The sequence below is a fragment of the Haliotis rufescens genome, unplaced genomic scaffold, assembly GCF_023055435.1.
Source record: "Haliotis rufescens isolate VD_foot unplaced genomic scaffold, xgHalRufe1.0.p SCAF_6, whole genome shotgun sequence".
Taxonomy (NCBI): Eukaryota; Metazoa; Mollusca; class Gastropoda; order Lepetellida; family Haliotidae; genus Haliotis; species Haliotis rufescens.
The window spans coordinates 52,251,587-52,267,773 of NW_025964334.1; the positions used below are offsets into that span (position 1 = coordinate 52,251,587).

Sequence of the window (16,187 nt, forward strand, 5' to 3'; positions counted from 1 at the left end):
GAAACTCTCCATACCAGCTGTTCTTTTTCCGGGAACCTATCAGGAGCAGACATCCTTACAACAAGCCAGCAAACAAACAGAAGAAGCTACATCAAAACGAATGACTGTCCTGAACAATATTGCCAATGTTGATTGGATCCCCACACGTGCCGGAATCTTGCTGAAGAACCATCAACCGGTTGGACATAAGATCCTGGATATATGGCATCCAGAACCCTAAAAAGTGGTTGGAAAACGAGAGCCAAACATCGACATCATTACTCCATTAAATGGTGATGGAGTCAAGAGAGTTCATCATTCAGAAATGCTGACTTCTCATACTCTTGTGCCGGACATTCAACCAGTCTCCCTGGATCTACAGGTCGAAGTGGCAGATGATGTTTGTTGGGAAGATTCAACTAAACAGGTCAGCGAGTTGCCTGAATCCAGTCTGTTTGTCCTGTAACCCGGAAGGATTTTATCTAGCCGTAATTTCCACAAATATCAATCAAATTGGGTATACGTTCATAACATATGTCTTACAGTGAGCAAAGATTTTACTGCATTATGGATGAATTTCCAAATCAAAAGTAGAATAGGGATGTCAGAAAAAACAACGATAGTGCTCTGAGAAAGTATCGTTAACAATAGCTATGTACACACACGTATTGGTTTCAGAACGTCAAGAGGCAATTGGTCACTGTTATTGCCCATATCAAGGGTGTGAATGTGCATTTAATACCAATGAGTTCTGTTTAATACGTCTGAACTGTCAACAATGAGGGGATTGTCTTGTTTAGACTCGATATGTACAGACCGTCGTCACATATGCAGCCAGGAAACATAACACAACACATGTACAAGATGATGGAGAAATATCAAAGGCAGAAGGAGAGGGTGTGACTCTGCTCCATGAAGTATGAGGGGAACCTGATAAACATGATGATGAACCCTCAGATGATGGAGAAATATCAAAGGCAGAAGGAGAGGGTGTGACTCTGCTCCATGAAGTATCAGGGGAACCTGATAAACATGATGATGAACCCTCAGATGATGGAGAAATACCAAAGGCAGAAGGAGAGGGTGTGACTCTGCTCCATGAAGTATCAGGGGAACCTGATAAACATGATGATGAACCCTCAGATGATGGAGAAATATCAAAGGCAGAAGGAGAGGGTGTGACTCTGCTCCATGAAGTATCAGGGGAACCTGATAAACATGATGATGAACCCTCAGATGATGGAGAAATACCAAAGGCAGAAGGAGAGGGTGTGACTCTGCTCCATGAAGTATCAGGGGAACCTGATAAACATGATGATGAACCCTCAGATGATGGAGAAATACCAAAGGCAGAAGGAGAGGGTGTGACTCTGCTCCATGAAGTATCAGGGGAACCTGATAAACATGATGATGAACCCTCAGATGATGGAGAAATATCAAAGGCAGAAGGAGAGGGTGTGACTCTGCTCCATGAAGTATCAGGGGAACCTGATAAACATGATGATGAACCCTCAGATGATGGAGAAATACCAAAGGCAGAAGGAGAGGGTGTGACTCTGCTCCATGAAGTATCAGGGGAACCTGATAAACATGATGATGAACCCTCAGATGATGGAGAAATATCAAAGGCAGAAGGAGAGGGTGTGACTCTGCTCCATGAAGTATGAGGGGAACCTGATAAACATGATGATGAACCCTCAGATGATGGAGAAATACCAAAGGCAGAAGGAGAGGGTGTGACTCTGCTCCATGAAGTATCAGGGGAACCTGATAAACATGATGATGAACCCTCAGATGATGGAGAAATACCAAAGGCAGAAGGAGAGGGTGTGACTCTGCTCCATGAAGTATCAGGGGAACCTGATAAACACGATGATGATCCCTCAGATGATGGAGAAATACCAAAGGCAGAAGGAGAGGGTGTGACTCTGCTCAATGAAGTATCGGGGGAACCTCATAAACATGATGATGGACCCTCAGATGATGGAGAAATACCAAAGGCAGTCACTGGGGAAGGGAAATTGGAATTAGACTCTTTGAAAAGCAATGCAGAAGAGAAAACAATCAATGGTAGTCTTCTGGATGAGGAGGCTAATTCAGAAACGTTCCAAGATGGCTGTGATGTTAGTCTTGATCTGCTCATGTCTGGAACAGAGGCTCCAGTGGCACTGTCCTCCTCAACTCCTGCTAGACAGGGAGGCCATACAATCTGTGATACTGAACACTTTCATCCAGGCCAACAGACACGTTTCAGGAACAACAAAAAACAACCAGAAGAAACAACATTTGTTGTTTATTCATGAAAGAAGAAATAAACACATCAAAACATAAGTAGGCTTTCAGCTCTCCTGGGTTTGTACAGAAACATGACGTTCCCAATCATCGGAAGATAAATAAATTAATGCGAAGATAGTCAGTCAATCAAATGTCTGGAATGTCAATATGTGACATATGTACATTTTGCAAACAATTGAATTGATATGTTTTCACCTAGGATAACATTACAAGATTCATATTAAAATATATTTTGAAGAACAGAGCTGAAAACATAACGACAAAATCGCTTACGGTATTGAGGTCGGCCAAGTCATGTCAATGATCATATTGGATGTAAGAAAATAGTATCATCTAGAGAGGTTGGATTAATGCACGGCTCCATTTTGTGAATGAACATGCAGGTACCAGTAAGTGATTTACAACAAGACGGATGAGTCAGTGTAACACAGCTTAGAATACAACAAAATGATTCGGAATAACATTGGTTTACACTTCAGAAAGGTTTATCTCAACGTGATAATTCACACGCATGATGGAAAAGTTGGTTGGTTGGTTGGTTGTTTTACGCCGCACTCAGCAATATTCAAGCTATATGACGGCGGTCTGTAAATAATCGAGTCTGGACCAGACAATCCAGTGATTGGCATGCATGTCATCGATCCCAATTACGTGGATCGATGACATGCATCAACCAAGTCAGAGAGCCTGACCACCCGATCCCGTTAGTCGCCTTTTACGACAAGCATAGTCGCCTATTACGGCAAGCATGGGTTGCTGAAGACCTATTCTATACCCCGGATTGAATTAACGTTTTTATGTCATTCTGAAGCATATTAAAGATGAAATATTATTTGAAACAAGTTGACATGGCTGATCTGTATCCTTTTGTTGGTTGATGTGTGTTGCTTAAGTCGAATGATATACATCGCGGTTGGTCGGGCAACACGTGTGTTCGGTATCAGGTTGACATAGCCCTCATCTTGGATTCTCACAACGTTGAGCGCCTCTAACATCGGGTGAATAAGGCCTTGTGGTTTGCTGATCTACATGTACTAATATGTCCCGTACACAAACTGGCTGGTGTCGACTAGACATGCCGTCTGAATAGCCTCCACCGTTGCTGGACCATCTACAAAGACAGAAATTGACTGAATGAGTGAGTATGGATGGTATTACGCTTTTAGCAATATTCCAGCGACATCACGGCGGGGGACACAAGAAATGGGCTTCACACATTGTACCCATGTCGGGAATCGAACCTGGGTCTTCCCCGCGACGAGCGAACGCTTTAACCACGAGGCTACCCAACACCCCCCTGAGCACTTGAACTGTAACAAGTTCGGGATTGATGTCCTGTGGATCGTTAGGTAGAATAGATAGTTGGTTGGTTGGTTGGTTGGTTGGTTTAACGCCGCACTCAGCAATATTCCAGCTATATGACGGCGGTCTGTAAATAATCGAGTCTGAACCAGACAATCCAGTGATTAATATCATGATCATCGATCCACGCAATTGGGATCGATGACATGCATCAACCAAGTCAGCGAGCCTGACAACCCGATCCCGTTAGTCGCTTTTTACGACAAGCATAGTCAGCTTTTACGGCAAGCATGGGTTGCTGAAGACCTTCTCTACCCGGGAATCTTCACGGGTCCATATGTGTCTATTTGACCGACCTTATGTCATTTAAAAGATCCCAATTAAAGACATCAAACCAGGTTTAATATCTATCCCTTAAGAGAAGGTATGCATGTGTCTTAAGACTTTCACTTTTAGATGAAAGAAAGCAAAGTGCTATATTATGACACTGGCAACATATTACGCTTGCAAAATGTAGGTGGCATATCATTGGCAAATGTAGAGGGTAATACCCAGAGGGAAGAATGTGTCCTTTGATATTTCCTTTCTGGCAGCCTCGATGGCGTGTTTCACAGCCAACAACGCTGATGTAGCCATGACCAGGGGCGGCTCGCCTACAGCTGAAACAGAAGACCATCGTGATCATTTATGTGAAAAAGAAGCAGCGGCAGGTTAACATAGTATTTTAGATTGGTGTTAGTAGGATACACAAGTGAACTAGTGTGAAGGGAGAATAAAAACATATCATGGTAGATAGTTAGTCGGTGGTTCATCATGGTAATACGTCTCTCAACTTTGAATTAGTTTGTATGGTTTATATTCAATATGTGATATCTATCAAAGTATTTTACTGTCCTTTTTCGGCAGGTATTCAATAACATGTCCCATCACTATGTGGCTTAAGATATTGCCAGTGCGATGTAAAATATTAACTCACTCACTCACTTAAAACATCACTCCATGTACTTTGAACTTTCATGTGAATGTACACAATGCGAAACCATCAGGTGTATTTGAAACCTTATCATGAGCATACGATCATGAATCCCCATCAAAATAATGATGATACCACGTGTTCGCGAAATGTATTCATGCAGTGGTAACCACACGTAGTCAACATTCTTATGTTGATATAGTCAGGTCTGCTACATACAGTGGTTGACATTTATGTAACTGTATGCAGTGATATCCACACGTAGTCAACATTCTTATGTTGATATAGTCAGGTCTGCTACATACAGTGGTTGACATTTATGTAATTGCATGCAGTGATATCCACACGTAGTCAACATTCTTGTGTTGATATAATCAGGGCTGCTATATACAGTGGATGACATTTATGTAATTGCATGCAGTGATATCCACACGTAGTCAACATTCTTGTGTTGATATAGTCAGGGCTGCTACATACAGTGGTTGACATTTATGTAATTGCATGCAGTGATATTCACACGTAGTCAACATTCCTATGTTGATATAGTCAGGGCTGCTATATACAGTGGATGACATTTATGTAACTGTATGCAGTGATATTCACACGTAGTCAACATTCTTGTGTTGATATAATCAGGGCTGCTATATACAGTGGATGACATTTATGTAACTGTATGCAGTGATATCCACACGTAGTCAACATTCCTATGTTGATATAGTCAGGTCTGCTACATACAGTGGTTGACATTTATGTAACTGTATGCAGTGATATCCACACGTAGTCAACATTCTTGTGTTGATATAGTCAGGGCTGCTACATACAGTGGTTGACATTTATGTAATTGCATGCAGTGGTATCCACACGTAGTCAACATTCCTATGTTGATATAGTCAGGGCTGCTACATACAGTGCCTGACATTTACCTTTTGCTCTCAGGACACCGCGTGGGTTGGGGGCATTCTTCAGGAACTGAATACGGAAGTCGATAGGAATGTCCTTTCCTAGTGGGGGCAGGTATTCCTGCGCAACACAGAATCTCATGTCAGCCACATAAACTTATATGCTACAATGCTATCACAAGTTTAAAGATGTGATGAAACTAGTTAAGCTGCAGTAAACTACGTATATAACGAACACGCTTATACCGAACTGACGGATATAACGAACTGTTTTGGGGTCACGTCCATTTCCTGTATATAGGCTGTATATGTGCCTTTAACCAACTTCGGTTATAACGAACTAAAATTAATGGTCTTTTTGAGTTCGTTATAACCGTAGTTTACTGAATATTAATTAATTAATATCCCATTAACTGTTGTAAGGGATAAATAATTAACATTTAAGAGCTATCTAGTTTGCAAAAGAGAAATATTAAACACAAACAAAGATCAGTATAAATGCCAGCACATTGCGTCAGGAGCATACTTATGTCGCAAAAGGCTGCCCACTTGCATATAAAGATGATATTGTGACCATGTTATCACGACCTGAATAACTTATATTTTTTATTGTGGATAATGAACGTAATTCACACTTTTTTATCCATTTTGAAAGAAAAACATCTGTGTGTGGTACTTGTGATGTTTCATTTGCTGCGATATTTCTGCCACGTGACACAATGTACCAATCCTACCCTAGACACGTCTTACCCATGTGCCATCAGTCAGGGCGGTGCCAGTCTTGGGGTCAAAGATCATCTGTTCGGTCATCCAGTAGCCAAGACCCATCACAAACCCACCCTCAGCTTGTCCCATGTCAATCTCAGGATTCATGCTGAACCAAGGGAGATAAAACAATGATTTAACTATTGCAAACGTATATCATTCCCTGATACGCTTGAAAGAGTGTTCGTACACAGTACAATAATTCTTGCAAAATATTCTTCTTCTTCAGACTGTTGTAAAATCAGAAATGGCCTTGCAGAAGACATACATTGCGGCAAAATGTTGTGGTTTACGAAACAAATATTTAGACTGATACTTAAAATATCATTCAGTCCTACAGATGTCTACTCTGTTGATCTCACCTCTCTCCACAGTCATACAGGATGTCAACTCTGTTGATCTCACCTCTCTCTACAGTCATACAGGATGTCCACCCTGTTTATCTCACCTCTCTCCACAGTCATACAGTATGTCCACTCTGTTGATCTCACCTCTCTAAACAGTCATACAGGATGACCACTCTGTTGATCTCACCTCTCTCCAAAGTCATACCGGATGTCCACTCTGTTGATCTCACCTCTCTCAACAGTCATACAGTATGTCCACTCTGTTGATCTCACCTCTCTCAACAGTCATACAGGATGTCCACTCTGTTGATCTCACCTCTCTCAACAGTCATACAGGATGTCCACTCTGTTGATCTCACCTCTCTCCACAGTCATACAGGATGTCCACTCTGTTGATCTCACCTCTCTTCACAGTCATACAGGATGTCTACTCTGTTGATCTCACCTCTCTACAAAGTCTGACAGTATGTCCACTCTGTTGATCTCACCTCTCTCCACAGTCATACAGGATGTCCACTCTGTTGATCTCACCTCTCTCCACAGTCATACAGGATGTCCACTCTGTTGATCTCACCTCTCACCACAGTCATACAGAAGGTCCACTCTGTTGATCTCACCTCTCTCCACAGTCATACAGGATGTCCACCCTGTTGATCTGGTTCTCCCCGGTCAGAACGTCTACCTCGACCTCTGTGCACGTTACACCGTAGATGTTGTAGTCAGAGAAGTCCCCAGAGGGGTACGTGCTGTTGAAAGCAATACAGGTACACTGACATTCATAAAATAGTGGATTGAGTGAGTATGGTTTTACGCCGCGTTTAACAATATTCCAGCAATATCACGGCGGAGGACACCAGAAATGGGCTTCACACATTGTACCATGTGGGGAATCGAACCCAGGTCTTCGACGTGACGAGCGAACGCTTTAACCACCAGGCTACCCCACCGCCCCCATAAAATAGTGGAGGAAGATACATTATATATAGATGTACCCCGCATAAATACACATGATAAAGCTTTCAGGGCGAATGGGGTGGTTACTAACATTACGAAGTTAAATATGTTTCTGTCCAAAGTACCTTCCGGATTGCAGACAGACAGACATTTTATTCGTATTATTTGGCGTTGAGGCCAATAGTACAGTGACAGATTTACAAAAGGTACATACAAGTCGCCTGTTAAATCAGTAACATAAAATTCTATATATGTGTAGGCAATTTGAATTTATATTTTGACACTTTAAAAAAAATGCGAGTCGTAAAATTATGTTTGTATTTTGGCGGTCTGTAAATAATCGAGTCTGGACCAGACAATGCAGTGATTAATATTATGAGCATCAATCCACGCCATTTGTATCGATGACATGCATCAACCAAGTCAGCAAGCCTGACCACCTGATCCGTTAGTCGCCTCTTACGACAAGCATAGTCGGCATAGATATTAGACCAAGCATATTTATTCTACTTCTTTGCCCAATGTGCACTTAAGCACTTTAATCAGTTCAGTGTTTCAAATTCAATTTAGCAAAGCAATTATACCATAACTTCGCTTCCATAATGTTATAGATATATCCAGATGTAAATCTATTTGTATTTATCCATTTGTATAAAATTGCTAGCGACTTACGAGCAACTGGCTGACAAGTCCACCCCTTCGCTGAAGCACTTAGCAACCAGCTTCTGCCAGGTAGGCTTGGTCATCTTGGCTTTGACCGGAGCCATCCGTGTCTTTAATAGTTGACAGCACTGCATGACTCCCTGTAGATGTTAAAGTTATAAATACGTTATTCTCATCAGGGACAAGCGTTAGCAAGTTGCCAAACATGTTGCGTGAAGTAATTAATGGTAACAGAATCAAGAGACAGTAAGGAACTTTTCAACATATTCAAATCTTTGAATTAATCAACGTACCAAATTGGCAATCTATAGACGTGCGTGCGTGCGTGCGTGTATTGAGAAAGGTTAAAGGGCAAGTTCACACGGAAATGAACCTATTTTTCTTGTACTTTTTCCACATTAAAAATGTTAACCTAGAAATGTCATAGACAAAAATATAAAAATATCACAATTAATTAACATTTTTTTCGCATTAAAACTATTATATTTTTCACATTTACCAAGTGTTCTATATCCATAGCAAAAACACCATGGCTTATGCCCCTTGCAATATGACGTCATTGGTGCCAATTGATAAACATTATGACGTCATCATGCTTTGTTAGAGCCGCTTCACGTGGTGTAGGTACAGGTGTGTGATTCTAGCGTCTCAGATGCCAGCAAGCATAGTGTTATGCTGAGTCACCACTGCGCCGGAGTGTGTCGTAGGCCATGTTGTTTTACCGCAAACTGGTACTTGATATCTTTTGCGTTGAGAATAGACAGGGACCCAGTTGGTTGAAATGGCACCAATTACGTCATAATCTAAGGGGGATAACTCAGGCCTGTTTAGCTTGAAAAACGAAGGCCTCATAACGGCATATCATTTTCACACTATTGTGAGCTTCCTACTTTCACTGTGAAAAAAATGAGTGTATATTTTCAAACACAGATACTAACTCATTCTAAAATTGTGTTTTGTATAGAAAAAGAAAGAAAGTGATTTTTGCGTGTACACTTCCCCTTTAAGGGGGTGAAGAGTTTTTTAAATGAAAGTTTGTTCAGATATATGCCCAAAATGAATAGTCTGTTGGCAGTGGTGATAACGATGAATAGTCTGTTGGCAGTGGTGATAACGATGAATAGTCTGTTGGCAGTGGTGATAACGATGAATAGTTTGTGGAAAATACCCAAACATCAAAACATGTTGTGTTAATAGTGACAATTGACTGTTTAATGGTTTTCAGTAAATAAAAAGTTTGTGATATAAAGCCGGGGAACAAAATATATTGTTATAAAAAAATACCCTCATGTATACCAGTTTTATGTGTCATTCGCTATTTACTTAATCCAATTGTCAAGACTTCAATTTCGATTAAAATAACAGTATCCTATATCTCTTCGGTGGTCTACACAAAACTATAACATCAGGTATTTGGATATAGTATCTAAATATCTTAAAATGAAAGAATGAGTTGAAAACGTGTCTTGCCGGATATATTTTATACTAGTTTAATACTATTTAATATTCCACGGCTTATCGCCTATTGTTTTCTTTTACGTTTGCTTCTCGCACTACTGGTTACGACTAGTTGTCTCGACCCGTGAAGATCCGGGGTGGAATAGGTCTTCAGCAACCCATGCTTGCCGTAAAAGGTGACTATGCTTGTCGCAAAAGGCGACTAACGGGATCGGGTGGTCAGGCTCGCTGACTTGGTTGATGCATGTCATCAATCCCAATTGCGTGGATCGATGCTCATGATATCAATCACTGGGTTGTCTGGTCCAGACTCGATTATTTACAGACCACCGTCATATAGCTGGAATATTGCTGAGTGCGGCGTTAAACAAACCAACCAACCAACCAACTAACCATCCTGTAAGTAGGATTTTGAGTGAAAGGTTGAAGTTCGATGTATTTCATGTATATCATTATATTAACGTCACGCCTAATGAGTGCAACCAAAAGGTGTCATTGTGACATCCAATTAATAAAGTAACAGTGTTAGGAAACTTTATTTAGTTAATCTATTCATGTATCTATGTAACAAGCTAAGTATTTGTATTTACTGGACTTTTAGTCACGCCGAGGGGAAACCATCTTGTTTCCTTGACTGGACAGCGATTTATATTGATGTCAACTTTTTTTAAAGGGTAAAAAACTACTTTTAACCCATGTACACTGCCTAAGTCTATTTTAATTTCATTTTGGTCAGGACCCTCGACACTAGTAGAAGATCATTTTGGTGTGAGATCATTGTTGTCGACTATTTGGTAACTTCTACACATCAACGCCAAAGAAACTCAATCTTGAATATATGCCTAAACATATTCCATAACACCTGTCTCTGTCCATGCTACTCTCAGATAGGTATCATTTCTAAATTTTTTTTAAAACATGCGACAACCACAAGGTTTCGGTTTGGTTTGGTATGTTGTTTTACGCCGCACTGAGCAATATTCCAGCTATATGACGGCGGTCTGTAATTATCGAGTCTGGACCAGACAATCCAGTGAGCCTGACTACCCGATCCCGTTAGTCGCCTTTTTCGACAAGCATAGTCGCCTTTTACGGCAAGCATGGGTTGCTGAAGACCTATTCTACCCCGGAATCTTCACGGGTGACGTAGGATAATTAAAAGTTGTCTAAAGGGGTCATTTGCAGTCTGAGTCGCATATCAAAAGCTATATTATCCAGTATAGAAGTGACCAAATGTCAAAATGTTCTAAATATATATGTATGTGTGTGTGTGTGTATGTGTGTGTGTATGTATATATATATATGTATATATGTGTATGTACAAACAGGCCCAATGCTGATGTTGTTATGTGTGTTGTCGAATTGAGAAGGGTGGATTTATAAACCAGCACATCGTACCAATGCGTTCACGTCGCTGGTGATGCTGCCACCGGATGTAATGGAGTTAGAGTTGGCCAGGGATGAAGTTGCTTTCACCTTGATCGTATCCATGGGGATGCCAAGCTCAAAGGCACAGACTTGCATCATCTGTCATGAACAAAGATAACCCATTATGCATATTTTACAAACAATTACTGAAAGTGTGTTCACATAATTACCATGTTTTCAGATGTATAACGGCTTTCTAAGTGTGAACACTGAACATCGAACCATCGAGACGTACTTCATGTTAAACTGCGGACAGTATCTCAGTGGGCTAGAACTAAGAGACTAAGGGCTAGAACATTCGTCTGGACTAGTTCGGAAAGACACACACAGAGACATATATACACGATTAACACACGCGCGCGTCTCTATATAAGTACAATACTCTTGACGTTCAAACTTTATTTATCCTCGAACGACTGGCTTGTAAGTAATGAATCAAAACATGAAAACAAAAAAGTTCTTACGATACATGAGCTGAAAGTAAAACTTAAATATTGTGTTTGGTTATGTAATGGTTGGTTGGTTTGTTGTTTAACGCCGCACTCAGCAATATTCCAGCTATATGACGGCGGTCTGTAAATAATCGAGTCTGGACCAGACAATCCAGTGATTGACATCATGATCATCGATCCACGCAATTGGGATCGATGACATGCATCAACCAAGTCAGCGAGCCTGACCTCCCGATCCCGTTAGTCGCCTCTTACGACAAGCATAGTCACCTTTTACGGCAAGCATGGGTTGCTGAAGACCTATTCTACCCCGGAATCTTCACGGGTCGGTTATGTAATGTGTGGAGGATGAAATCCTACATATTGAAACATAAAGGTCAGTAAAACGTTTGGCACGTAATATTGGTGAACATTAACCCAAGGAGAGATGTAAATATAATCCAAACGCAACAATTCAACAAAGGTTTTAAATGTGCAACAACCTACAATGTCGATTATTAGTAACATCATGTAACAACAATATCAAGGCTAACATTGACTGAAAATGTGCATATTCATTGTCATCGCTAAATATGACAAATATACTCGTGCACGTGTGTCCTCAATTATGAAATATACCCACAAACACATGTAGCACTTTGATAATCATCCGACTGACCTTTGTGTTGATTCCTTGGCCATTCTCGATACCGCCGATCGATATGGCGACGGATCCATCGCCATTGTATATAGTCATATAAACATTATATTTGGCGTGTGTGAAGTTCAACTCGAAGCGCAGAGGCATCACCGAAATACCCTTCTTCTTCCATCTGTTGGCCTTGGTAAAATTAAAATGTAGAAAGAAAGATAATCGTCTCAAAATATTGATGTTCGGTGGCCAAACGATCTACCTTTCACAAAATGTGTTTGTTGTTTAAAGCCGCACGCAGCAATATTCCAGCTAAATGACGGCGGTCTGTAAATAATCGAGTCTGGACCAGACAATTCAGAGATTGACATCATGAGCATCGATCCACGCAATTGGGATCGACGACATTCATCAACCAAGTCAGCGAGCCTGACCACCAGATCCCGTTCGTCACCTTTTACGACAAGCATAGTCGCCTTTTACGGCAAGCATGAGTTGCTGAAGACCTATTCTACCCCGGATTCTTCACGGGTCTCCACGCAATTAGGATCGACGACATGCATCAACCAAGTCAGCGAGCCTGACCACCCGATCCCGTTCGTCACCTCTTACTACGAGCATAGTCGCCTTTTACGGCAACCGTTCACAAAAGTAGACACGGGTGACCCATACCTCTACTGCGCTCTAACTCGCTGCGCAGACTTGCATCCCTTGGGCCAGAAACCTATGATTGTGGGTCGAGTCCCTGCTCACCCCGAATATGTTTCTAGGTTTGTCAGCACCATACCTGTGCTCGTTGGTTTCACCAAAGTGGTAAACGTCTGAGAACTGCAACACTCCGGACTTTCCTCCCCAGTTTTCTCTAGTTTCTTTTTCACTACAAAGTGAAGAAACTCATGTACCTGGTTGAAAGCTGCAACTTGTTGTTTCCTGGCCTGGACATCGGCTGACGTCTCCAGTTGGGCCACCATATTTTTGATCGTGCAGTATTTCAGAAGCATTCCATGGGCAGTTGTCTGTGACAGAATAAATCACATGTAGTTCGTATATACAAGCTACTTGACATCCTCGCAAATTAGATCTGTACTCTGTTCACTAAGGTTTTGGGGTCTGGGTGAATAGCACAAAACAGATATGGACCTATGGCAGTCTTAATGCTAAGGTCGCTTTGTGGACCGGAGCCTTGCACTCACTTGTTCCAAAGGATGATATCTTAATGTAGTGGTATGAGCGCTTCAAAATTGCAGTCATTCCTATATTCAAACGGCTACGTAAAATTAGAAATATATGTGAAAGATTTGGTTGGTTGGTTTGTTGTTTAACGCCGCACTCAGCAATATTACAGTTATATGACCACGCTCTGTAAGTAATCGCGTCTGGACCAGACAATCCTGTGATTGATATCATGAGCATCGAACCAATTGGGATCGGTGACATGCATCAACCAAGTCACCGAGCCTGACCCCCCGATCCCGTTAGTCGAGGTTAGATGGGTCGTAATGTCACGAGGGCATGTATAATAATTTATACCTGGACTGACGAAGAACAGCTTGACGCTACTGACTTGTCAGTATTATTTCGCATGATATTTTGGACACTCGTTTTTACCCATCATTTAATCACCGCCTACGTGGTTCGATCACCGGCCGCGTCATGACAACAGACGTTAAAAGATGGTACTTGTTGTTACCCTGTCTAGCGCTCGACATTAAGGGGATAAAACAAGGACTGGTCGGCTCCTAGTCAGTATTCTGTTTCTGAGTGGGGTATTCATGCGGCATGGTATCACAGTGGACTGGCACTATAAATCGGCATCGGTCCGGACTATATAAGTTGCTATATAAGTGCAATAATCTTGGACGCGACGTCAAACCCCATTTCACCTCACCTCACCATAATGTAATCAAGGGCAAAGGTAAGAAAAGTAAAGCGGATATTATTCATCTATTTGTTTAGGGACTCCGTGAATGAGTGACAGATATTTGCTAAGACGCTTTTTGGCGGTACCAGAAATTGAAAACGACTTATCGACCTGGTTATACTGATTGAGTTGACACTGAAAGACACATGGCGATAGGTTAAGCCAACATGACATTACTCACCTGGCCGTTTTCATAGAGGTTTAGTTTCCTGAACTCCAATGGGTCTTTGTTCAGGATTTTGGCTGCGTGGTCCAGAATTGACTCCGTGATGAAGATGGCAGGACTCGACCCTGGTGGGCAGTAAATTCAAAACGTCAACGCCAGAGACTAATTGTCTCGATTATTTTGCCAAAACTGGCAAAATAATGATGAACATTATATGAATGGATTAGTGAAAGGGACCAGGTGTTCGTCAAAACGGTAAGCAAGTCCTGCTCTACCGGTAGCCACTAAACAAAGGAAGTGTTTGTTTGTTCGATGCCTTATGCCCCAACCGAACAATAACCTGTTGATAATTGTCTTGTGCAATCTGTGTTTGTTTGTGTGTTTGTTTAACGCCGCACTCAGCAATATTCCAGCTATATGACGGCGGTCTGTAAATAATCGAGTCTGGACCAGACAATCCAGTGATTGACATCATGAGCATCGACCATCGCAATTGGGATACGAGGACCTGCATCAACCAAGTCAGCGAGCCTGACCACCCGATCCCGTTAGCCTCTTACGACAAGCATAGTCGCTTTTCACAGCTAGGAGGGGTTGCTGAAGACCTATTCTACCCCGGATCTTCACGGGTCGGTGAAACATGAATTATGGCTACAAATATTTGCTGATGGTCGTACCTGGAGATCGACAGGCAGTGTTGGTTGGGAGATTAGTCTTCAGAGCAACAGGTTTGAAATCCCAAGCTGGACAGTTGTATGCTGCAAAATGTAACACTTTGCCATAGGATGTCTTTTTTTGGTGCTCATCGCGCAAGGGTGTCCTTTTACAACATATTTTAAAGCAATATCAATACATCGCCACTATTAAACGTTGCAAATTAGAAGCACTGACCTTAAATCAAATCGTCGATCACAAGACCAATAGTATTAAATCTCTTTGCTACTACAGGTCGTGTATTGCAGACCGCTAAAAAGTCAATTAGATGAGGAGCATTTCGTTCTTTTACTTTGACAGAGTAAATAGTATATTTGTTAGAAATAAACACCTGTTCTGACAAAGCACTAACGAAGAACTAGTGATTATCTTGAAGGCACATTAGTATCTTAGGATAAGAAATACATCAATGAAAATGAAAATACAATACGGCAATTATCTTAGATGCCTATATATTCTTTGTTTCTGAAAGATGAGGGTAGTTACCGCTATCCATCCATGGTGGGAAACTGCCCATTGCGCAGTCATTGGGTGACGAGCCGCAGTCGGCGTAAACCGTCATCTGAACTCCATTCAGCTTCCCATCATTGGTCACCCCGACCTGGCAACAGTGATATAGATCGATGCCTTTATTGCCTGGACGACACGGACAATGCTGGTTTGTTTAACGCCGCACTCAGCAATATTCCAGCTATATGACGGCGGTCTGTAAATAATCGAGTCTGGACCACACTATCCAGTAATTGACATCATGAGCATCGTTTCACGCAATTGGGATCGATGACGTGGAGCAACCAAGTCAGCGTTCGCTCGTCACGCCGAAGACCCGGGTTCGATTCCCGACATGGGTACAATGTGTGAAGCCCATTTCTGGTGGCCCCCGCCGTGATATTGCTGGAATATTGCTAAAATAAATATACATGTAAAACAATGCGAGCTCATGGTTCTTCATATATTGTGCTTATAACTTCAAGTTTGTTTTGTTTGTTTGTTTGTTGTTTAACGCCGAACTCAGCAATATTCCAGCTATATGACGGCGGTCTGTAAATAATCGAGTCTGGACCAGACAATCCAGCGATTGATATCATGAGCATCGTTTCACGCAATTGGGATCGATGCCATGCACCAACCAAGTCAGCGAGTCAGACCACCTGATCCCGATAGTCGCCTCTTACAAGCATAGTCGCTTTTTACAGCAAGCATGGGTTGCTGAAGACCTATTCTACCCCGGATCTTCTCG

At 41.7% G+C, this 16,187-nt stretch overlaps 1 protein-coding gene across 2 annotated transcripts in view; it reads right to left on the reverse strand.

Moving 5' to 3' along the window:
* Nucleotides 1-2,924: 2,924 nt before the first annotated feature.
* LOC124138211 (xanthine dehydrogenase-like) overlaps nt 2,925-16,187 on the reverse strand; it is a 68,912-nt gene continuing 55,649 nt past the window's right edge. For both annotated transcript variants that reach the window (XM_048386247.1, XM_048386248.1), the window contains 12 exons: nt 15,434-15,548; nt 14,911-14,991; nt 14,249-14,358; nt 13,049-13,162; nt 12,174-12,335; nt 11,034-11,162; nt 8,187-8,317; nt 7,178-7,306; nt 6,199-6,322; nt 5,473-5,569; nt 4,128-4,235; nt 2,925-3,385 (listed from right to left, as the gene is read on the reverse strand). In XM_048386247.1, coding sequence (XP_048242204.1) covers nt 3,309-3,385; nt 4,128-4,235; nt 5,473-5,569; nt 6,199-6,322; nt 7,178-7,306; nt 8,187-8,317; nt 11,034-11,162; nt 12,174-12,335; nt 13,049-13,162; nt 14,249-14,358; nt 14,911-14,991; nt 15,434-15,548 — 1,377 coding nt within the window. In that variant the 3' untranslated portion in view covers nt 2,925-3,308. The remainder of the gene's footprint in view (nt 3,386-4,127; nt 4,236-5,472; nt 5,570-6,198; nt 6,323-7,177; nt 7,307-8,186; nt 8,318-11,033; nt 11,163-12,173; nt 12,336-13,048; nt 13,163-14,248; nt 14,359-14,910; nt 14,992-15,433; nt 15,549-16,187) is intronic.